The sequence below is a fragment of the Centruroides vittatus genome, unplaced genomic scaffold (assembly GCF_030686945.1).
Source record: "Centruroides vittatus isolate TY-2023 unplaced genomic scaffold, ASM3068694v2 scaffold_435, whole genome shotgun sequence".
Classification (NCBI taxonomy): Eukaryota; Metazoa; Arthropoda; class Arachnida; order Scorpiones; family Buthidae; genus Centruroides; species Centruroides vittatus.
The window spans coordinates 2,454,450-2,480,646 of NW_027122708.1; the positions used below are offsets into that span (position 1 = coordinate 2,454,450).

General features: G+C 31.5%; 2 protein-coding genes across 7 annotated transcripts in view; one reads left to right on the forward strand and one right to left on the reverse strand.

Moving 5' to 3' along the window:
* The window catches only part of LOC136989043 (peripheral plasma membrane protein CASK-like), a 262,489-nt gene extending 255,192 nt beyond the window's left edge, over nt 1-7,297 (reverse strand). For 3 of the 6 annotated variants that reach the window (XM_067287110.1, XM_067287109.1, XM_067287105.1), the window contains exon 1: nt 6,864-7,297. In XM_067287110.1, coding sequence (XP_067143211.1) covers nt 6,864-6,922 — 59 coding nt within the window. In that variant the 5' untranslated portion in view covers nt 6,923-7,297. The remainder of the gene's footprint in view (nt 1-6,863) is intronic. The other 3 variants (XM_067287111.1, XM_067287106.1, XM_067287108.1) reach the window with 1 other exon arrangement.
* An 11,159-nt stretch (nt 7,298-18,456) lies between these two features.
* LOC136989066 (E3 ubiquitin-protein ligase RNF13-like) overlaps nt 18,457-26,197 on the forward strand; it is an 87,797-nt gene continuing 80,056 nt past the window's right edge. The window contains exon 1 of the mRNA XM_067287157.1: nt 18,457-18,606. The gene's annotated coding sequence lies outside the window, so the exon portion shown is untranslated. The remainder of the gene's footprint in view (nt 18,607-26,197) is intronic.

Genomic DNA, 26,197 nt, shown 5'->3' on the forward strand with positions numbered 1-26,197 from the left:
TTTTTTAACTGTAGATATTACTTACCTACAAATGATTAATTCATTCATAGAAATGACAAACAAAATATTCTAATAAAAATAGTGCTATCTAATAGAAAACACTAGTACTATGCAAAGTATCATTTGTTAATCAGTACATCAACGTTTTAAGACATCAAACCATAGTATTTTTGAGATTTCAAAACATTGAATAAACATCAATATGGCAGCAATGATGGTGAATTTATGAGTGATCATAACCTCACATGAGTGATTCTTTGGAAATATGGTATAAACTTGGGAAATTTACTGTAATTTATAATTCTTATGTATCCTCACTTCAGTTCCATCTGAAATTGTTGATTTTGAATATGAACCAAAAAGAGTTGTCTGTTTTGTTTGAATAAAATGCTCCATTACACAATGGAAAAGTATATTATAGAAAAGCACCATATTCCTTTTTTTCTTTTAGTTCCAATTTCTAAAACATTGAGGCATCATTGATGTTTTGCAAACCATTGATGTTAGGCATTGATGTTCAGTGTTTCATCTATCACACACCAGTAGTAGGCATCCTCTAATACACAATATAGCTGCAAGCTGAAAAAATTAATAGACAGGGCACTGTTTATTAAAATAAATATGATATTTGATGTGTTTCTGAATTATTTGAATTTTTTTATTTATTTTAAAACAAGTAAAACAGAATTTGAGGAAGTGTTTCATTATCTTTTTTTTTAGTGTTTTTTTGTAAAATCAATCACATATATTTCATTTTCTTCGAGTTAATTTTAATTCCTAGATTTCATTTTCCTTTTGAATCACTATGTTAAGATATTGTTCATTTTCTTAACATTCACATTAGAAAAAAAATTACTTTCCTGAGGTTAACAGTCTGAATTTTCACTGCTAATAATTGAAAACAATTAAATAAAAGATTTTTTGTTTTTATAAACATTGTTAACTAATGAATTTAAACAAAATATTTAAAAACATTACTAAACTCATGAGCCTTCAATTTGAAAACACAATAATTGAATAATTCTAGTATATTTAAATAAATAATAAAATATCTAAAATGCATGGCTTATCACATACACCATAAATAAACTTGTTTTATTTTCTAACCAAAGTTAGTTATAAGACTGATAAAAGATAGGAGACCAGGACTGGTTATAACAATTTTTAAAACTTTTTACTATAAAAAAGTTCATACTAGCTTTTTTAAGAAATGCTATGTTTCTTACCTATATACCTGTAGGTAAAAAGGTAAAAAAGAAAAACACGTGTGTTTTTAAGAAACCTACGTTTACCAATATGTTTATACATGTTTTGCACATCTAAAAAGTATTCATTCCAGGACTGTTTCATAAATATTACCATAAACTTAAAGTTGGGCCATCAGATATGCCAGGACAGGTTGTTAACTAGATAATTGAAAAAATGTTCACAAAAGGTAATTTCCTAACATTGCTTATTGTATTATTACAGTAAAATCCTTCTTGCCAATTTGTTGATTTAAGTTACTTCATGCACTTTTGTTCTTTAATTCATTTTACATTGTTTTGTTACAAACCAGTCCTAATGTAACTACTGAAAATGTTTGATTTCTAATTTTATTAAAGTTATAGTATATTGAAACCAGAAACTGAGTACTTTCCCTTATTTTAATTCTGAATGAATGTTTAATTCCAAATTCAGAATATAGTGGATCAGCAATATCCAGCAAAGCAATATATCTGATTTTTGTAAAAAGCTAATTAAGTGCAATCCTTGTGAGCTCATGCCTTGCAATGAATATACTGCACCCAATCCAACTGTTTCCAAACATTTCATTACAAACCAAACACATCACATCATTTTCATCACATGTTTCATTATATGCTAGTTTTCTTGATCCACTTATAGATTTTAACACATTACAACCTACCCCATACTTAATGTACACTTGATACTTTTCTGCTGCACAGCAAGTATTCAATTACTGAAAATCTAATCCACTATACTTTTCAATAATCTTCAGTAATCACCCTTTCAAACTGCCACACTTACATAGATTAGACTTAAAAGTAAAAGATAGAAAAATTGATTTTTTTTTTAAATGCTTCTATATTTACTTACCTATATCAAAAATTTTAAAATTTGCAATTTCACATTAATCACAACACAATCATTTATGACAAAAGGGAGATGTATATGTATGTATGTATGTATGTATGTATGTATATATATATATATATATATTCACACATGTCAGAGGCATGTGCATGTAAAATTACAGTGATGCCAAATGACTAGAATAAGAGATATTGCTAGTGTTACAACTTGCCCATTATAACCAGCCCTAATCTCCTTTATATACTGAACAGTTTGCATAAAGTAGAGGATACATTGTATACAGAATAAAATGGAATTATTATAGTTTAAACTTTTAATATAGGTCTATATTTAATTTTTATTGAAATATATTTCCGTAGAGGCTGGAGAGTGTGTTCTGTCAACAGAAGAAAGTATAACTTTTAATCTAGAATCAGTCAAAAGATGGCCAAGATTTCATTTCTTTTTTGGGAGGAAACTGCTTAATTAATAAGTATTGATTCAATTCAATTTATATGTAATCCAGCTTAGTGATAGTAAAAGTTTTTAATTCATTAAATTATAAACACAATTGTTGAATATAAACATTTATATTCAACAATTGAGCAAGACAGTCAAAATTGATTTTAAATCATTTCAAATTGGTACAACTTTGATATTTTTGTATAATCCCTAAACTCCTGAATATCTACATTTCATCAACATTAAAATATCTACATAGTTTATTTCTGGTACTACAAAGTCATGTCATCTTTTTTATTTACTGATCTTAGTGCAGAAGTACATTATTAAGAAATTTCATAGTTTTGTTGAGTCTTGTTTATATTTGTTGAATAGTGCTTCTTGTCCTTAATTACTTATATTATACTTTGGTCCACTTTGGATGTTCTTGTGTACTAGGACTTGTTATGCTGAAGAAAGTGAAACATACAATTTCCAATTAAACTATATTTAGTGTAACATAAGCTTGTATGCCATTACAATTGAGTATTTCGGACCAACGCCCCTCCTTGGCAAAAGTTATCTTTTTATGTTCATATTTTAATATACCCATATATTTCTTTCAACATTTTCAGAATATATTCTCCAGGAGTTACAGCTGTAGAGTGAAGTGATGTGAGCTGATAATTATCCTGTGGGATGGGATGGTGCATTGGTAATTCATTTAACAAATAAGTGAAAAGATTTTCTCTACTCAAATTCCACCTGAAGAAGTTCCTAAGGGGACCGAAAACGTTCGGGATAAGTTAAATTTTGCAAAGCTTCATAAGGTTAGTGAGATATATTTACAAATAAGTGATGTTTAATTGAATGAAATTGTGTTGTAATAAACATGAAAATATTTTGGAAAATTTTTGCTGGAAGAATTTAAAAAATAGCAGTTTAAAGATCTATTCCAAAAATGTTGAAAGAAATATATGGCTATATTAAAATATGAACATAAAAAGGTAGCTTCTGCTGAGGAGAGTTGAGCATTTTGGGCCAATACCCAATTGTAGTGACATACAAGATTACATTACAGTATATATAATTTAATTGGAAATTGTTATACCAACTGATGAGAAACACAAGTCCTAGCATATAAGAAAATCCAAAGTGGGCAAAAGTATAATATATATCTTGTTTATACTGTATCAATGATTTGATTAAATATTAATATAGAATCAATTTATATGTTTAATAAATTTATAATTGTAAAGCAGAGAAATGTTCCTTAATCATTAATTATTCACTTACTGTTGAAAACTAAGTTTTATCAACATAATATTATTTGGCATTCTATAATCTGTATATTTTTTTTTTATTTCATCTTATTCAAAACTGATCAAGAAATTAAGCAAATAAACATTACTTTGGAATAAAATTTTTAATAGTTTTGTAAATGATGTATTTTTTATAATGTATAGTATAAAAGTTTTTATAGAAAAATCAGTAGTAAGAATAATTTTCTAAATATTAAGTCTATTCGCTTGTGCCAGTAAATATAGGTGGCGTATGAGTCGACCAAAATGGCTGCCACAAAGGGTATAACGTGCTTGACAACATATGAGAGTTACTTGCATGTTGTCTTTTTAATAACTTTTCTCTCTGTAGTCAAAACATTTTATTTGCATTTGTATCCGACATTAATCCTAGTTGATTTCGTAGTTGTTTAAGTCACGATGATTACACTTTGTGACATTTTAGAATATGTGGCTGATCGAAAAAGATGTCTTACAGAAGGAGAGGAAATGCTAAAACTGATAACTTCACATCTATCCAGCTCTTTCTCAGCAAACAATTCACTTCAGTTTCACCATAGCTAATTTTGCTGAGCTTAAAATTCTTTTATACAAATGTTTTCACTCTATCTAATATAGGCCATCGTCAGGTTTAATATTATAAATGTTCCAAAATGGAACGTACCGTTTTCGAATATTTTACATATTTAAAATTAAAAAAAGTAATTTAACTTTAAAATAAATTGAAAGAAGTGTGTATATTAAAATAAATAAACAAACAAATAAAACATAGAAAACAAAGCTAAGTAGAAAGAAATGATTTAAGGGTTTTTAAATGCCATTCTTTTTTCTATTACATATTTCCACGCTGTTGGAAGCGCATTAGCATCCATAGCATTTAGTCAACGGTTTTTCATTTTACTTTTATAAATTTCCACCTTTTCCATCTCCAATGCAATGGATGGAGAGTGCACCGTTTAAATGACTTTAGCCTCTTCCCATTTTACAATCGTTCCTTCAGTCTGTGCCATAATTGCTAATAGTGTTGTGTCCTTTGTCAAAATTGTATGTATGTTCTCGCAGACGTACCACCAGGTTTCTTCTAGTCACATCCATATAATCTTTTTCGATTCCTAACTGTTGATTTTCAAATGGAATTTTATATACCCCAGCTTTACCTTCCTTTTTTACACTGTCTTTATCGTTCCGTAGCAAGCTACAGATATTAGGTGCTTTTTTATAGCTCATTCTCGATTTTTATAAGAAAAAGAGCATTTGATACAACGTTGACAAACGACACAACACAATATTATCAATTATAGCACAGACTGAAGGAACGATTGTAAAATGGGAAGAGGCTAAAGTCATTTAAACGGTGCACTCGCCATCCATTGCATTGGAGATGGAAAAGGTGGAAATTTATAAAAGTAAAATGAAAAACCGTTGACTAAATGCTATGGATGCTAATGCGCTTCTAACAGCGTGGAAATATGTAATAGAAAAAAGAATGACATTTAAAAACCCTTAAATCATTTCTTTCTACTTAGCTTTGTTTTCTATGTTTTATTTGTTTATTTATTTATTTAATATACACACTTCTTTCAATTTATTTTAAAGTTAAATTACTTTTTTTAATTTTAAATATGTAAAATATTCGAAAACGGTAAGTTCCATTTTGGAACATTTATAATATTAAACCTGACGATGGCCTATATTAGATAGGGTGAACACTTTCTATTCTAACAAACTATTTTATAGCCATAGCAGCCTCCATTATGTAGTTCACGCTAATACCGCTAGGTGTCAGATCTATCGTTGGCACAAGCAAATTAAATCTTCAAAATCTTAAATGGTTAATGTAACCCTTGGTGCCAAGATGGCAGCTCGTCTCTGATTCCAGCAAGGAAACAGTAGGATGCACATTCTAACCTAACCTAACCTAACCTATTCAAATAATTTGGTTGCTAATAATTATGGTAATTTATTAGAATAGGTTAGATTAGGTTAGGTTAGAACATGCGTCCCATTGTTTCCTTGCTGGAATCAAAAACGAGCCGCCATCTTGGCACCAAGGGTTACATTAACCATAATCTACTTAACAAACACTATACCATAATAACCATGGACGATTAAGTGTCATTCAAATTCACATTGCTGTTGAACAAAAAACAAATTAAATTTTTAACTGTAGATTTTAATTTGAAATAAACATTTATTTATATGTATTTCTTTTAAATTTTACCATTTGATACATATAAAATAATAATTCAGTGTGATTTGATTAGAATTTATTTCAGAGATTATAGAAAGATTTTGTACAAATTTTAAATTTATCTTTAGTTATTTACTTAAGAGATTACTTACTGATAATTTTACTTAGATAAAAATTACAAAAAATTAAACATTAAAAGACTTTATTAAGGGTTAATATCAAATATTAATCAAAACAAAAAATATTTCCAAGAGTTTTGATACCATACTTTTTAATGAAAATTATTATTGAACACCGACAAGCATTTTATTAAATACTTTTATGTAAAAATGATAATTGCAAAAATAATTATTGTTATCATAAATAACATTTTTAGATTTTTAAAAAAATTTATAAATAACCAAAAATCTTTTATGAGCATCTAATTACACTAGAAATGCTTTTGCGCACAAACTTGTTAATTTCTAGCTATACATTGGAATTAAGATTTATATTGGAATGAATTAAGTTTTATATTCTTCCAATTAACGTTCTGATTTATATAAATCTTTTAACCACCACCATTCTTCCTTATGTGAAATGAAAGATTTTAATAGCTTTAAGATAGCACTCTCAATCATACCGATGAAGATTATTTCCAAGTAATTCTTCTTCCGTTAATGTGGAGATGATTTAGAGCAATTTATATCTGGAAAGTATTTCAATAGACTATCACGTGATTAAATTTTCAGTAGCAACGTTCATTGAATTGACCCTTACGGTGGTTACTGTTATTATTTGCTTATATATCTACTTTATTGTGATAATTCGTATCCATTTCAATATATAAATTCAAATAATAAGTAATTACTTACCTTCCAATGATTTCACATAACTCGTAAACATCATCAAACAATACTTCGTCTTCAGCCATTTTTATATAATCAAATGAACAGGTTTAATCACAGTTCATTCAAATTGCAAATAATTTATTTACGCTTCTTTCTTTGTTATAAAATCTTTTAATTTGTTATCAAGGGGCGGATCCAACTTCAATCCTTAGGCTTAGTGAAGATCAGATCGTGCATGGGATGCAATATCAAACCCGATTGCAACATTTCAAATGAAAGATGACACAGTTTACACTACAAAACAAAATAAAATAAAAAGGGAAATCTTCAGGTGTTTTTCTTTCAGACAAACATGATCTCCGGTTTTGATGACGACCACCTCCCGCCATACGCCGATTCCGGCAGACGATTACAACAATCCAGTCTCATGCAGAATGTTCAACTTAATGTTTGACGCCAGGCGACGCATCAAGGAAACAGGAAGTATAATTCGCTTCCGCCATACAATTTCATAGCCGTATTAAAATGTTATCATGCATATATACAATTTACAATTGATTAGAAATTAATTTATAACTTTAACGATATTTAATCTTTTTTTTATCTCTCAAAGCCTTCATTTTAAAAAATCGTACTAAGTAAAATTTCCGTATTTATTATTATTAAATACAGAAATTTAAACTATTTAAAATATTAAAATTTTAAATAATTTTAAAACAGGATTTATTAGAATTTTTTTACTAATTTATTGTTGTCTAGTATTTTATGCCAGACATTATGGAAAACTTATCGGACCATCTTTATTTTCGTAAATATTCAACGTTCAAAATATTTATCGAAATAAACCGGATCTCTCTAACAAAATTAAATATGAAAAATTAAATTCAATTAAGAAAAAAAAATTACAGTAAATATTTGATATTTAAATTGGATTGCAATTTACTGTATGTAATATATTAACAACGTATTCGTTTATTAAAATTTGTGATTTGATACATTTCACGTATAACAAGAAAAAATTTAATTTTTTTTTTAATAAATTCTTTATAACGTCAGGTGTCAAAAATATAGAACTTTCCGGTCATATCCTTTATTTATGTCATTGAAAACAGCTGGGAAATTTTTCATTCGGGAATTTTTTCTACTAGATTAATAATTGTTATTCCAATCATTCAACAAATATTATCACTTATATTTTCTCAATACTGTATTAAATTCATTTCAATACAGTATTAAAACTTTAAATTAATTTATCAGATAAGCTGCAAGCGACAAAACACGAACAAGAGCAACAAGACGTAAAAACCCATTTGACTGGTTATTTGTTTTCCTTAGACTCATTTATTTTATTATAATTATTAGCAAATTCCATTCATATTTTGATAAACTAAGAAATAGGATCATTACATCACAAATATTTTGTCTATTGATTAATGTCGAACTTGATCGATTGTCTAATCGCCTTGAAACCTTTATAAAATTTACTTAAATACAATTGACCCTTAAAATATTTACAAGCTAACGAAAATGATTCGGCTTTCTTACAATACAAAAAGTGGATACGTTCGGGAACTGATTATCATATAGAATACAAGCATTTCCTTGTGTCGATAAGAAGGGACAGCATAAAATAAAAGACTTGCTGAATTGCATTATTAATATATATACAGTATTTGTAAAAGATAGGTTTGTTTATATCGTTAAACAACAACAATAATGTTTTTCTCTCTCAAAATGAAATATAAGAATTTATTAAAAGTGAAATAGTAACTTAAATATTTTTTATTATGTCTCTCGATGCAAAAAAAAAAAATATATAAAATTTACATAAATTTTTTGTATCGAGAGAGAAATTTATATTTTATATATTAAAATATCACAATTGTCATATTAGGTTATAAATAGAAATTATATCTGCATATTCTGATTAGTCATTCAATATATAATAAACAAATAATGAAATAACAAACATGTAATACTAGTATATTCATTTTAAACGTAGATTTCAGAAAACTGCTGATTTGTGATTAACAGGGAAAGAAAGGAATTTCAGGTGGTGCAACACAAATTTTTACTTTCGTGGTTATTATATATATCAGAGGGAAAGTATGGTGATCGCTCAAAAAATGACCCCCCCCAGATTTATACATTTTTGGACTTAGACCTTGAAACGTCGAGGAATGCAAAAAAAAAAAAAAAAAAATTGGGGTTTTTTTTGTATGTATGGATATTAGTATGTGAGGACACGATTTCGTTCATCCTCCTGTGTCTTTTGTCAAAACTTTCTGAAATTTTGCAGGGAGGTTTGTGTAATAAGGGATTGATACTATTATATTTTGGTGGTTAAAAATCAAGCGGGTGAAGAGATAGAGAGCATATCTCGAGTGGGGTAAGACTTAATTAAGACTTTTCTCGCTATTAGCATTTAGATTTTTTTCCTTAATAAAACTCATCTGTACCCTCAAAATTAAACTTTTTGCCATTTTATAATAATAATTAATAATATTAAAAGTTTTTAAATAAAATTGTAGGAGTAGTAGGATAGTTCTTCAAATCCGCTGACTTTGCCTATTGCAAAATAATATTCCAATGAATTACCTCATTTCCGTCCCTTAGAATTGACAGTTGAGTAAGGAAAGAAATGTTGAATATTGCTTATGATATTTTGTAATTTTACAGTAATTCTAATATTTTGACGATAAACGGATAACGGGAAGTTCGGTGTAATCAAATAAACACATGACCCATTGACGATAAAGGTACCATAGTAGAAATTAAATAAGTGAAAACAAGAAATCGCAGCTTTGTTTTCTCCAATATCAAGTTTATGAGAAGAATATTCTCCTAAACAATTCTGAATAATTATCATAAGTCTTCTAATTTATAATGAGTCATCGTGGATCACCGTAATTTCTAACTGTTCCTGCTCTTGGTCAGCCAGCGGCGGCCTTAATGATTGCGAGGCTCCGGGCAGCAGATCTTTGTGAGGCCTTTGTCCTTTGTGCAAAGTATGTGAATTGAAAATAGATATTTCTGATGATTGACGAGAAATGCAAAAGTTATAAATAAATAAATTTAGAGTGTTAAAATATTATATTAGAAGATTTATAAAAGTTAACACATGGCCCATTGACGATAAGTAATAAAGACGACAAATTAGTAATGCTGATAAACTAAGGTACATAAATGCCTTAAAAGATATACACAGGGATTTAAAAATGATGTTTGCGGTTTATAACAAATAGCTAAGGATAAAACAAAAAGTTGTAAATATGAACTTTTTTCTACTCGAGTTGTTGCGCGAGGCCCCTGCAAGAGGGAGGCCCCGGGCGATTGCCCTGCTCGCCACCCCCTAAGGCCGCCACTGCTCTTGGTTAAATGGTTAAAACTTCAATTTCTTTGTCGCGTAAATATTTTATCATTTGTCGAACGTTTAGAAACGATGAACCTTTTTCGTTTTCTGAAACTAAAACATTTTAAGAATTTTCCTTTGGAAGATTCCGATGCTTGTAAACTTGTTCTTTCGGATACTGATAAAAATGCTTCATTGGTTTCTATTTTCATGTGTCTGATTTGCTTATTAGACGAAGCGAACGAACCGGATCTATCCTGCATAGTTGAATGAATGTACCACAAACTATGAGAATAACTATATAAATAACAAATAGGCTATATAACCCGATCACTTTCGGAAGACTGTAATTCCGATTTAATTGTAATGGAATCTATTCCGAAGTTAAGTGTAGTTGTCACGGACTGGTTGACGAGGTCTTATAGGTCTAATTCTTTGAATTTTTTTCTCTTATACGGTATTTTCTAATTGATATTTTTAACGAATCTGTTTCTTTCGTTATTGTCTCTATCGATAATTGATCAGAAGGTGTAATTACATTTGTATTGACTACAGACGCTGGAATTTTGTCAGAATTATAAGAACTTTTTGTTCTGTTTATTCAATCATCTTCCTATATGATTTTGCATGTTATGTGGTCGTTTACAATTGTCATAGTCAGGGCCGGCCTTCTCGATAAAGGGGCCCGGGTGCAAGAAACTATTTGGGCCCAAATGTTTTTCTAAAATAAAAAAATTTACAAACACGAACATATATTAATGCATGTTTATTTAAAGCGTGATTTTGTTCTTGCTAATACATTAATTACTTCAGAAAAATTACTAAAAATACTGCATTCTTGATAATGTTGGGGCCCCCTCAATCGCGGGGCCCCGGTGCGTAGCATCCGCCGCACCCCCCCGATGGCCGGCCCTGGTCATAGTGCCAATATTGGTTTTGGTTGTACGATAGGCAAGAGCGATACAAATATTTAGATAATTGTCACAATCGAGGGCAAGATCAGACTGGACAGAAAATTTGCTCTCGGGGAGAAGCTATAATATGATCCCTTAAAAAAATCTTTATACATACAACTAGATACTAGGTATAAGGTTTAAAATTGTAATGCAATAAATATAAAAATATAGCATTAATGCATTAATTAAAACATGTTACATTAATGCACGTTTACTCTGGCCTTTCAACTAATCTCTACTTGTAGCCCAATCTTGAAATTCCAAAACCCAGCAGTAGTTTGTGAGATAAGAGAAAAAAGAGTAATACATGAGTAAAGTGACACCTGAACATCTGTTACTGTAGAAGCAAAGTCATGTTGACAGCGCCGGATTAAGCCTTTAGCAAGCCCTAGACAAAATTTAAATTGGGGCCCCATTTAAATAAGTTGCTTCTAAACAAATCTTATATAATGTGACATTAGCGTAGCTAGCATGGGTGACACCCGGTGCGGATATCGTGGTGTTACCCCAAGTCACACCGTAGTGTCACCCTTTTTAACTCTTTTATAAAACACTATTGAATTGTAATATCTTCGCACTCGAGCAACTTGAACGCTATATCGAATATGCGATGTCGCGACGTATAAGTTTAGATTTAGAAAATAAATCATAACCATACATCAGTACTACCACGAGAGGCGGCCCTAGGAATATTTCTAGATGGTGCGAGAGATCTCGTGGCGTACATTACTTCTGACGCACGGGTGGCTGTTGACCTTTTCTTTTTCTTTCTTTCTTTTCTTTAGGTAATGGCTAGTCGAGCGGAGCTTAGTAGGAATTGTTAAATACAGCCTTTTCTGTCCTATCGAATTTCTTAAATAATTTTTAACTCGTTTTGAAACAAAGAAATCTGCACTGAAGCCTGGCCCCTCCGAATTACGGGCCCTAGACATTTGTCTACTTTGCCTATTCGATAATCCGGCCCTGCATGTTGACCAGATTAGAGTTGTTCTTGGTCTATTGTTCTCTTATAGTATGGAGGCACTTCAATATCTTAACGAACAAGTTAACATGCGCATATCACAGCTCTTACAGAATTTTCACTTCGAATGTCGAAGTAGCCGTATTTAGAGCTAACCGAATTCCTTGACGTGTAAATCTCTATATCCTCGGCCGGGACAAATAGTACAGTTACGAACTATCAGAGTTCGAATTAACGCGAATTTCCTCTAGTTGCCACCTTAACAGCTCGGCTATCCGGCCAAGTTTAAATCATATCAGTCAAACATCTGATATGACATTGATATAAACCAAAATTTATTTTCCAAATCTATTTACTATAATTTGATTACAAATTATCATTATCTTTCATTAACATTAACAGGGTGAATTAAATAAACAGCCTATCACTCTAAGGATCCCGGAAACGAATCCGGGAGTGTCGAAAAATCCTAGAAATTTTTGTGGGTGGTCGAAAACTATGCAAATAACATTTTACGCATTACGTAATGCATACGTACTATTAACGTCTTTATTATACGTTAATAGTATTTGCAGAACAGTAAATAATACATGAAAAGAAATAAATAAACTATGTAGAAAATGAAATTTGGTAATTATGGCAAATGCCAATGTACAGTACTGTACATATTACCACATTTATGTCTTAATGAAGAACATTTTTACACAGGGCTATTACAGGGCTGTACATTGTACAGGGCATTTAACATTGTATAGTAGGCTCTCACACACGTGTAAATTTGGGATGGTAGTACTATTATAGAAAAAGCAACTTTATGGTTTACTTTGCACACAAACATGGCTTTGCTCCTGAAAGAACAACTCCGTGTAAAACGGGCTAAAAATCATTCGGTGTCTGCTATAAAAAGCTATCCGTACAAGGTTCACTTGTACCTGGAATTACTAAATAAACTATGTCGGAAACTATGACAGTATACAATCGGAAAACGCTTAGATAACGTCCTTTTCACAAATTGATCAATCATCTGATATAATCCAGGGACATTATCTAATTCTTCGCAATCTTGTTGCTCCCAACTAAATCCCATTGGAGAACTGTTCGCGAAATAGAAAGCGTTGCTATGTACTAGAAACTGTCGCAACCAGCTTGAACGTTTGTATTTCTACTCATATGTATCAATAGTTTGCAGATAACCGCTACAGACTGTAATCACTTTTTCGACTATATAAAAACGTTTATTGTTAAGCCATAGATAAGGTCGAATTCTAAACCAAAATGAATATTGTTTACACTACATGCTGTAGTCTTCCTCTTCTATATCATATGATTCTTACTTCATGCGTTAAAGTATACTTGCACACGTTATTCGATTAACCGAACTTTTAATTTGCAACTAATGTCTTCACTTATGTGACATTTTTCTTTTCTCGGTATACTCGGTACCCTCCTCTGAGCATACGTTACGAGTACAAATGTGATCGACTATAGACTAATTATAGCTAATAAATAGTGAACACAAATTTGCCATTAAATACAAATAATTACCTATATTACCACTATGTTGAAATATATTGTTTTGTATTTTACAATATATTAACAGTTATTGTAGTTTGAAATACAGTAAATGTATATTATTAACAAAAACATTAAAAATTCTATTAATATAAAAATATGGTTTAATATCATATTAGTGATGTGAATATAGTTACAAGTTTATTTAATGATAAATTGATGTATTATCAATAATAGACCGATAAAATTGAATTGTCCTGCTTATCAGTTTTTTGTTTTTATATTTTATCGTAGTTATCTGAAATATCAGGTAAACAAAAGCATTGATCTATAATTTAAAAATTGTTTTGTCTGAGAGAACTATTTTCTGTTATAATCATATAATAATGAAAAAAATAGTTTTCTTAATTTTTTTAATTAAACGAATGAATCTTTTTATTGACGGGATTAGGTCAAATTTGTTTTTCTATAAAGAGTACAAGTCATTTCACTGTTTCTTTTGGGAAAAATGTTATTAAAAAAAATAATTAAAAAAACGTGATCTACATCATGTAAGAAAAATACGCTTTTATTAATTAAGAAGTTCGGGATAGACCTCATTTGTGACAAAATTGGGAAGAAGATAGAAACAGGAAACAAAAAATTTCTGATTACGTATCGATTCTGTTTTCCTAAAACGTAGGATGCCTCTTTTGTAGTAAACAGAAATTCGAATAACTTCTATTATTGTCGGTACTGAAATGACGTCAGATTTTCAACAAGGATGGCATGATATGATGATAGCAAATTATTTGTCGATCATATAATTTTTAACACAACAATTTATTTTTTTTATGATTTTTATAATTTGATCTCTCAAATCAGATTCAAAGAGTACTTCTATTAAAATCAGGGACTCTCATGATGCTGTCCTCTTCGCAGCTGACAAGTAAAATAATTTGGCGCTAGTTTTATCTAGTGACAAAACATAATTTTTCTTTCTTTCTTTTTTTTTTTTTTTTTTTACTCTTTTCGCCCTGTGGGTACTATAAGGGTTTTTTTCTATGCACACTATGGACTCTGCCAAGTCCACAATGGAAGCAGCAGATGATGAGGGACGGGTTTAACATATCTGGAACAAGCCAACCATGAAAGATTCCTTAGATTGATCGCGTAGATTCAATTTCGGTTCCCAGGGAGGCAGGCTGACACTTTTACCGCTTCAGCCATCCGGTCCATCTGAAAATGTTAATAAAAGGAATAGTCTTAAAATACGAGATTACGTAAAAGTTTCGATAAACTTTTGCGATTTTGTAGAAATTCTATAAAATCGCAAAAAATCGCAGTTTTAGGAAAAGCTAATCATCACAAGTTGTAATTTAAAAATATATGAAGAGAAAAAGTATTTTATTAAATTATAATTATTCTGAAATCAAAATATATGAAACGAAGAAGAAAATTTATGAATACGTGATGCCGTGATCCGTATCAGAACGTATTGAATATTTATAAAATGACAAATAAAATAATTTTGATTATTGAGGACAGACTCTGAAAGTCCTATGTTTCAAAATCATCAAGTTCGTTTACATACCGCGTTTTTAAAATCTAGATAAAACATTTTACAATATCTTAGTAACAATTTTGATATACATTCCGTCAATTTAAAATATCAACATATTTCATCTACCTAATAAAATACTTCACGAGTTTCACACGTGTCAACAGATTTCATTTGCATTTCTCGCTAGCATCCCAAGGCAATGAATGGACTGACTGATTCTCAGTAGGAAATGTCGTACGATAAAAGAAGTAGGCCTAATGAGAAACGACATCTTTTGAAGTTAATTGATAAAGATGGATTAAATTTTAAAGAAGCTGTCCTTAAATTACAATACACTTTGACACATAGTTGCAAAATATAGGAACACTGGGATACTTGAAAAGAGGCCTGCAGCATTAATTCAACACTTATACAAAAAATTACCTTTTATCTTTTTAAGAGTTAATAAATATTGTTTTTTCTGGAAAATAAAATGCGAGTGATATAACGAAATCGTTATCGTTTACTTATAGTTATTCTTGTTAAAATAATTGCAAAAAATATACCTAGTACAGTATATTTATTTAAAGATACATTTTGGGAACTTTAAAGTTCTCAAGAACTTAAAAGGATTCATGCAATATGTATCGTAGAGGCATTTTAATCGCTTTAATAAATTTAAGTTACTAATTGCATATTTTGAAATAAAAATTATATTTACATTTAAAAATAAGCTCACGGCTTTAATCTCTTAACCCTCCATTACTAATTCCCTAGGGGGGCCCTCCAAGCTTTTCTTGCCCCAGGGCCTCGCACGTACCAAAGACGGGCTTGGGTTCAACGTAAAACTGTTTTCGATCAGTAGAAGTTAATGCATTTATTATTTAAGTTATAGGCATTGGTCGCCGTATCTATAACATAACTTACTTCAAACATGACGTCCGCAAGCAAGAAGACGACCGGAACTGCCGCCATTGGAGTTCCGTATTTGGAGGAAATATCTCGCGAAGGGTCGCATGCGCAGTAGAGGCATGGTTCCTTTGATTTTTTTGCTTTTGTAGATATGGTTTACAGCTCTGTTATGGTTCCAACAGTGTCATTTGGATATGAAATCTTAACGAATCTGTATGGCCACTTCTTTGTCGGAGGTAGTACAAGGAAAATTTTTAAAAATTAGTTTGAAAAGTCAATTTTAGAGGTATTTTAGCCAGGATAAAAATCCTGTAGGAGCTTCCGGCTTTCCCAACATGACGCAATGAATATAGTCTATAAGAACAAAAGAACAGTAGACATCGCACAAAACGAACTAAAGTTTTATTAATATAATATTAACATCAGTAGTTAGGTTTAGTTTAACAATTAATAATTATTTAAAAATTGTAAAATACAGGACCTCGTCACATTTTAATTTCTTTAAAAAATTAGCCTATAAAACCTACAGAGAAGGGTCTGTTGTGAGAAGAGACTTCGTCAAATGTGAAACTTTCCTCATAGAGTGAACATTTTTTGTTGTACCTTAAATTTTTTAAAAAAATTAATAATTAATTAGCAAAACAAATATTAATATTAATAGTGAAACGAGAGAAAAAGTGAAATTTTCAGGATTTTTTTTACTAATTTTGATAAACCGGGATCTTCAACCGTCCGGAAACCTTTTCTCGGGACAGAAGAATTTGAGGTCAGAAATTGAGACAATCCCGAAAAACCGGGTCGTCTGACAACGTTACTCTTGCTCCGATTATGACATTCATAAATCTTGCAATCATAATAAGGTAACACAACAAATGTTAATCTGCCAAGAGGCAAAGTCTCCCGGGAAAAGTTTTATGTGAAACTGGCCCCTATTTAGGGGTTATATCGTAGTTATTGTTTTCAGTTAACAACATCAAACAGAAGTAGCCTCTCCAAAATTATTTCTATAATTATATATTTCCCTGTTGTTCATTTCGAAAGTTGATCACAGAAATATAGACTCATATTGCCAATTAATTATTTGCAAATAAAATGCGTGAAATCCAATGTATAGTATTTTCGAAACTATCATAGATAGTTTCGAAAATATCCAATGTATTCACAATAAAGCGTCCTGTAAACAATCTTTAATTCAATAAAAGGATACTTTTTCATTTGGCATATTCTATGCTTCACTGCGTTTATTATTTATTAGATTTTTGTAAGAGATTGTACATGAAATTTGTCTCACTTGTCATATTTTCTATTTTATTTTTTCGAATACTTTTTTTTTTTTTTTTTAACTCTCCGCCCTGTGGGTACTAAAAGGACGGCCCACCAGTGACCGAGTGGACTCCGTCTCCGCTCATTCGGCGGAGACCAGACCCTAAACACTGGGAGTTCGGTCGTGGGTTCGCGCCTCGCTCGGACAGGCTGGCAGCATGAAATTTTCCGGGTTTTCTTCATGTCGATGACGCCTGAATAGGGCCCAGTTGTCCATAAAAGTCCTCCCGGAAGGCATTCATTTCCCCCTCGCGATTAGACCATTCTATAAGGCTGGCTCTTCGGTCGCCTAACAAACAACCAGAAGTCTCTCGGTATAAAAAGCGAATAGCCACAAAACTCCATATGAACGAAAAAAAATATCTTTTTAGCAAGCCCATTATGAGTTCGGCCAGGCTCACAATGGAGCGGCCGGGTGGTGAGGGACGGGGTCCGACATATCCGGACGGACCACCCCCGAAAAATTCCTGGGGATTTTTCGACCTGTCTGGATTCGATTCCGGGTCCCCAGAGCGGTAGGCTGCCACCTTGACCGCTCGGCTATCCGCCATCTTTCGGAATATTTAAACTATTAATAGTATCAGACTTTAAAAATTATCTTTGCTAATATTAGAACTTTTAAAAGATTTTTTCATAATTATTTTCTCGTAAAATTTCTTAAATTATTTTTAAAACAATTTTTGAAATTTATCTTTTAAGTTTTTAACATATTTTTAAATAGTCGTTTTAACCAACAAATTATATTTGATAAATTCCCATTATTTAATTCTGTGAAAGATTATTAGTAAAATAAGAAATGAAACTAATTATTTATATTAGTTTCTTGGGATATCGTATGAAATAAAACCCAGACTTTTTTCGTTTCGTCTACTTTATTTGTTTGCATTTAAATCTCCCGATTGCGGAGGTTCTGGACTTGGTCAATATATACAGATATTGTTAACATTACAATCTGTATCTTAATATTAAATACTTTTATTTTCTAACAGTTATATAAAATAAGAAAGGAAATATCCGTACGTATTTCGCGATTAGAAATTGCATAACGAAAGCGAAATTTTTCAGTAAATCATTTTTATTCGTCAGAGGGAGTCCTTCATAAGTCGGATAACTCTTGGAAGTGCGTTTCTAAAAATGATTCCTAAGTCGGCAAGTTATAATTTCGATTTATTTTCTACAAATTAAAACATTTCGAGACGTGATTGCTATTCAGATTAGAATCGAAAGAAGTAAGTTAAAAATAACTTTATGTGTAAGAATATAAACACTACAAATAAGGAAACGTTTTGCAAAATTTAACCAAAGTTTTGATTTATGCGAAAAGAATGTAGCAAAATACGTGAAATTTGTCTTCTTAAGAAACCTACAGAATATCTAAATGTAGTAATTACCTTGATTTGATTTCGAATTCTTGCTGTAAAATAGCTTTTATATATGGGAAATTGGTTAAAACATATTTATACTTCAAAACAGCAGATATTGTATGCTTATTCAGAGTTAATTAAGTTATGAGTTGCTAATATCATAAAATGTCATAATACCATAAAATGTCGCCCATTCGTTTTGTCAATGGTAAAATTATGCAGATCATTTCTGTTCTTCACATACTGTGTATAGAGAAACAACACAAATACATAACAACATAATTTATCTTAAAATTACAGGTAATAATAATAATAATAGTAAAATTGTCTGTAACAAATAGACCTATGAATTATTTCTATAAGAAAGTTGGTGAGTTAATTATTGATTTCAGTATGGTAGATTTTGATAGTACTGGATTGTTGTCGGAATTGAGACTATGCTAAATTATTAGTTAGATTATTGAATAATAATACAATTTTTTAGAAAGTTTATATGGTCTTTTATTAAGATTATATTAGTTGAAATACTGTAATGCTATGTAAATCATTTATTTGCATAGTTCCTCTGCTTATGTGGATTATAAGCAATTCCATGACATTGGATGCTTGCTTGGAGCTTAATGTCATTTTTATTATGAAATTATATTGCAAAGTAATTTTAAAGGATTTTAAAACTTTCATTTTTTATGTATTTAAGCATTTTTTTTTTTTAAATATGACTGACTATATTTTCATATATATATATATATATATATGTTGATATATTTTTATATCCAAATTGATTCACATGGATTACTAATCATATGAATAAATAGTTGTTATCAATTATTTTTATACAGAATGATTGTTTACTGTAGTATTGAATTAGGAATAAGTGGTTATTTGTAAGTGAAATTTTCAAGTAAATTTGTTCTTAATGGAAGAAAATTGTTGCAGTTTGTTCTAAGTAAGAAAGTAGCGAGGTTGAGACCAAAGTTTTAAACGCAAAAATGTGTGTTGGACGTTTGATGCCACTTTCCTGTAAGCCTAGAAGTTTGACAATGGTGTTTGGAAAGTCAGTGGAATCATGCTCGACATTCCAAATGCCATTGTCAAACTTTTAGACTTAAAGGAAAGAGGTGCTGAATGTTCGATGTACACATTTTTGCGTTTAAAACTTTGGCCTCAACTTTGCTAATATTCAGTTTAAAAAATCTCACACTAGTTAATTTTTTAAAATAACTGTTAATTTGTAGCCAAAAATAATAATTTTCATAGTTTTAAAAGGCATAGATTACAAGTTGAGTGAATTACAGAAAAATAAACAAAGTTGCTATAATCTACAAACTTTCTAACTTGTTCATATGTCATCATTAATAATTACATTAATATTCTTACATATAGCAATCAGATAAGCAATCAGAATTTTAGCATTAAGATTGAAATTCTTTGGATTCAAATAGCTCATTATTCCAAAGAATTTTGTATTTTAAATGTGTTCTTAACTAGTCTATTCAAAAAGAACAGTTGTGAAAGTTTTATGGCTTTTTAAAAAACTTGATGATTGCCTATAGAACAGATTGATAACCTTTGTTAAATTTAATAAATAGTTCTCAGTGAGATAAGATGTTGTGGAAATTAAGAAGCATCTAGCTGGGTATTAATTGAATAGTAGTTCTTTGCAACTTTTGTGATTTCTAAAGTAGTCTTTGTTGTTCTGTAAGAATGTTGTGTTCATCAATAGGATTGTATATATTGTTCGCAATGCAAGAGGTAAGAATCTTGTAAAGCGTTGGAAGACATGTAATTGGTCTGTACTGACAGGGTTTTTGGCAGTGGTGTTTTTTTGTTTCATGTAGGTGGTGCCCTGTGTGAGAAACTTTGGCATGTCTTGTGGATTGTAGATGATATGAGTTATATGTTTAGCCAGTTCCTGGTGCAGGGATATGAATTTTTTGTACCAGAAACTGTGAATGTTGTCTACACAGGTGTTGTCCAGTTGTATGCTTTCTGAATTGTACAATGGATGTCTTGTATATTTATTTCAACACAGTGCATACTAGGTGCGTCCTGCATGTCTTTGCTCTCCTCTTTTATCTAGTCTGCTTCAGCATTGTTCATGATGGCAATAGACCAGTGGTTCCCAACCTTTTCTAGGATGCGGAACACTTTTGTGAGCAATTTTCTTTAGCGGAACACTTACTTAAGTTAATATGAAATACATAAGCTTGTCATCAGTTATTTTATTAGAATTGAGCAGTTATAATTCAAAATCTCTACTCATATTATTAACGCCAATTCTAAGACAGGAAAAAATATACCTAAATAACTTTAATGGGAAACTTGTGCCTGATGTTTTTACATATTTCATTCAGTTTTTATCATTGCCTTTATCTTATTCGAAACAGTAGTACACTCCATAAGTACGAGTCATACATATATATTTAAGTTTATGAAAATTTTATGATTTTAAGTTTTTGATATTCGGCGGCTTGAATATGATTGTACACTTTCCGATTTTCGACTAAATCTGCGGAACACTTGGGAGATGCTTGCGGAACACCAGTGTTCCGCGGAACACTGCAACGGTTGGGAACCACTGCAATAGACCAAAGAGAAGACTAATAATTTATGAGTTGTTCTTCAGTTGGCATTTTATTGTGTTGGAAATCAGTACTGGATTTGGTATTAATTCATCTGTAGAAGAGTTTTTTGTTGTTTGTGAATAATTTATTTTGTTGTTTCCGTACAGAGCAAATTTTGTGTTGTTTGAGTTGCTGTGTTTTAGCTGCAAGTTTTTTCAGTTTGTCAATGTATTCTGTGATGTAAACATTGTGTTGTTTGTGCTTAGTGTGTGTTTTTAATTTTCTTGAAAATTTTTTTAGTTGTGTCATTAATTTGGGTGTTCTTTTGTTATCAGTATATTATGTCAGCTTGCCTAACTGCTGTCTAATATTGTTATATTTCTATTCTTCTTTGCCAGGCAGGCTTCTGAAGGGTTTTTGATTTATGTGCTTTTGTCTGTGGATGCAGTTTTAATCTATGGTAGGTCACTACTGTGAATGCACCAGCATAGACTAGTGTATGAATGTCTGAGAGTATAGAAATAGAGTGAATGCAATCTAGTAATATGTAAGTATATGTAAGTGTTTACATAAGGTAGTGTTTTCCCTACTAGTGTTTCTAGTTTAGAAATGTTGATTTTGGAAATGCATGTTCATAGTGCCTGTAAATTTAGTGAGTGCTTCTTAGAAAACCTGATTCTTAGAAAACTTGATGAATTAAACCTGAATTGATTTCTGCCAGTGAAGAAACATTGATATTGCCAGCATCAGTGAAAATAGTGGTGGTAGGAACAGTATTGTTAATGCATGTATCTTGATGATCCCCGATGGATAATGTGGTTGATGTTGGGAGTATTTGTTTGTTGGTGTAATTGTCCTGCAATCTGCAATTTGTTCTTTGATATGTTCTAGTGTTATTTATGGTATAAGATTATTATGTATAATTGTTTTTTGATCAACAACTCATTGCACAGTGATTGTGAGATGAGAATAGTGATGTGAAAACAAGTGATGTAACTGGTGTCTGTATGCTGTCGTGTCTGTTTAGAGTTTTGTGATGGTGAAGTAAGCCTGCCTTAATGGTCTGTGGCTGGATTGCCTCAGGCTTCCAGCATCAAAATTAGGTTGGTGTCCCAAAACTGGTGTGGGCATTGCAGTAGACATACTTGGACCAGTGTTTCTTTCACCACTGGTGGCCAAGAGAGACTGTGACATATTTTTCAAACATAAGCTTCTACCTAACTCACGAGCGTGGACCTTGTTAACCCAGGCAATGCCTGAACTGGTATTACACTTGGATTGTGTTATCACTATGGTTAGATTTCCACAGATGTGGGTTCAGTCACTTTTTGCTTCATTTCTCCCCACAGATCTCATTGGCATGGGTGACCTTTCCAGCAGCAGATGCTCCAGCTGCTGTGGTTCATCAGAATTACTGAACTCTCACAACAGCAAGGTAGTGACTGGCAAGATTATTATTATAAAATCACAAAAAGCTTAATTTTGAGAGTAGAAATGATTTTTATAACAAATTGTAAATGCTAATAATGAACCAACATCTGCCGTAAATCATCAGGCTAGATTTTGAATATATGATTAACGATTAGAAATAAATTTGGCACTAGAGGTAGGCATTAGGCACCATCTCTTAAGAGATGGTGCCTAATGCCTAATTTTAATCATTAATCATATATTCAAAATCCAGCCTGATGATTTACGGCAGATGTTGGTGTATTAGCTTAGGATATTGGGTTTAGTTTGATGTTTATTTGCTAATAATGAGTAAAAAAAATCTTCATTGTTCCAACTCCATTCAAGATATGACACATGACCTCTTATCTCCCCACTCCTCAATTTTTAACCACCAAAATTTAATAGCATCAATCTCCTAATATACAACCTCCATGTAAAATTTCAGAAATTTTTAACAAAAGACAGGAATTATTAAGCTTCAAAGAGGGTGAACCAAATCATACCCCCCCAAACATGCCCTAACATCCATACATAAGAAACCCCCCAACTTTTTTTGCATTTTTCAATGTTTCAAGGTCCTGTAATACAAAAAATGTAAAATTCTTGGAGGACTTTTTTTGATCACTTGACATACTTTACCTCTGTTAACTGGAAAAGTAAAAACTTTGTTCCATTCTTAATGTTGCTGAAGAAGTTTGCAGTGTAACAAGCAAACACACTTGAAGCCTGATTAAATTTGTTTTTTTGCATGTTTGTGTGAGTTTTTAACATGATTCAAATTATTGCAGACAATGTTATATTCATTCGTAAATAACTGCTTCATTGATCACTCAATCAACTACTGTAGGGATCGCAAAAACGCGTAAAAATGGTGAATAATTATAAAGTTCCGAAGTCGGAAAGTTTCGAGAGTCAAATCGTGTCAGGAACATGTGTTGGTGATGTAAACCAGACACGAAAGAAACTCTCCCAAACTTATCCTAAAACAAACGCGACACGATAATGAACGACCGAGGGGATGTCAACCGAGAGAGAGGGAGCTTTGTCCAGGTGCTCGTGTACGAGTGTCGGAAACGGGAAACAGAGGGGGGTAAATGGCCACCGAAGCATCTGGCGGACCGCGTGAGGTCAAAAACGTCAAAGAGAGGGCCATAACGGCCGGAATATACGAGCACGAACTCAAAGACTCCGTCAACACCTCTCGGAACTCTCCCGACCCAGATCGGTCTCCAGTTTCGCATAGAAACAAAAGAAATGACCAATCGGGGTAAGGGAGAGGAAGAATAGAACCAATCAAAACGGTGAAATTCAGGGGGGAAACTCCTATAAAACTCCCGAGTCGCAAGGTCAAGGTGTGGACCCTCCTTCCGTCGTTCTTGGAAAAAGTGCGGCAGTTCTCCTCTGGACCAGTGTTACCTCATAGACGCCAGAACCTACGTCCGCCAGCTGGTGACCCCCGTCCAAGCCACACGTCCAGTGCAATAGACAGTTCGTCATCCCAGCCCCGGGCACGCATCTTCGGAAGACGGACCGCATCCGACTACCGACAACTGGAGATCTCTATCACCACAAGAGTCGATCTAGATCGCAATTTGTACCAATAATATGTAAGTTAACTTAGTAGTTAGAATAAACGGTTTTGTGTAAGACACTTGTCATCTTTGTCTCCTACCGCCACCACCCACATACGTTTTCGATCCTAGGTTTTCCTGACGCGGGATTAACTGTTTTCCCCTGGAAGTCGGCGGCCTTACACTACCTATAGCCTTATACAGCATTAAAAATGTTTATTAAATGTAAAATTAATGTTAAAAATATTAGTTTTACATTTAATGACTGAAAACAAAACTAATATTAAAAACATTAGTTTTGTTGAAATTATTTAATTAGATCATATTTAATGATCTATTTAATGACTGAAAACAAAACTAATGTTTTTAACATTAGTTTTGTTTTCAGTCATTAAATATGATCTAAAACACAAGTTTATCATAGACATGAGAAAGTTCCCAGGTTAAAAAATTGTTACCATATCACAAAATCTAGTGATAAATTGTTAGATGTGGCAATTATAATTGTGTTATATAGTTTTCAAGAATATCTAACTAGCAGAAACAAAGTCAATTGGCTAATTCCTCTTTCTCTCTCTCATTTCTCTTTCTGATTCTCATAATAAATAGTGAGTGCCTCTTTGGGTTTATGATGAACTTGAAAATAACCAATTATAAAAAAAAGCCTGTATATTTTAGGATTTATCAGAAAATAGTACATTAGTACATTATTTTAAAAAAAAGTACAAAGAATATTTGTCTATTTCACATAGTATGTGAATCAGAAATTAAGTTCTTTTCTATGTAATGTAGTATGTGTCAGGATGGATGAAACGGAGCAGTAGTACTCTGTCAGAGTACTGAAGTCTGATAGTAGAAAAAAAACTTAATAAAGAATATGAAGCTTTTCAAAATAAATAGAACTTTTTTTGTTATGTGAGCTGTCAAAATAGCAGCTTGAATGTATGCATGTGCCTACTACTATCACAGTTTTGACAATTGATTGAATAGTGTTATTGAAAGAATGACAAAATGTGGTTTAAATTTTCCATACATTTGGCTAATTTTGTGTTTGTTTAATTATATTGTATAATAAAGGGAAACATCAGATTGACATCTTTTAATGACTAAGAGCAAAATATATCTAGACTTTTCACACTTTACACAAGAAAACTATTTTAAAATATTTTAATGTACTTAATATTAGTTTAATATTCTATAAAATATTTGTAAATTTGGTGTGTATATACATATTTATATAACACTAGGGATTTTACCACCTTGGCTGTCATAAGTAGCCAATCCCCTGCTTTCTCCCTCTGCAAACTTGCTTGTTCCCAACATAGATTATTCATAAGAAAAATTCTAATTATAATTTTAATGAAAAAGTCTCTTTTATGAACCTTCTTTCTAAACAACATTTTACTTTTACTTTGAATTCTGATCCTGGCCTTTGATCTTGATAGTGGTACATATAACCCCCATGACTACTAAACAATGGCCTATGTATATTCCAACATGTATTCCAACACACTTTAGTAACAGAAGTTTTACCACTCTTGATGTTGATGGTCCTTATTCTTGCAATTGTAATTTTCTTTTCCTATATCAGGGATGCACAACCTTTTCTGAAGAAGGGCCAGGTTAGGAGGTTAGGATTAAGTTAACTGACCAGGGGGCCAGACCATTTTACAACCCTCTTTGTTGACACAAGGAGTCTAATTAGGCTTACCAGATGTCTTGTTTTGACTGGGATTGTCTTGGTTTGATGATGTCCCAGTGTCCCAGCCAGTTTGTCATTTTTTCCCAGTTATTTGGTAAAATTTTAAAAGTGCCGAATATACCAGAAGTAAAAATAATGCAGCCTAGAGTAAAATGGGCGATTTGGCA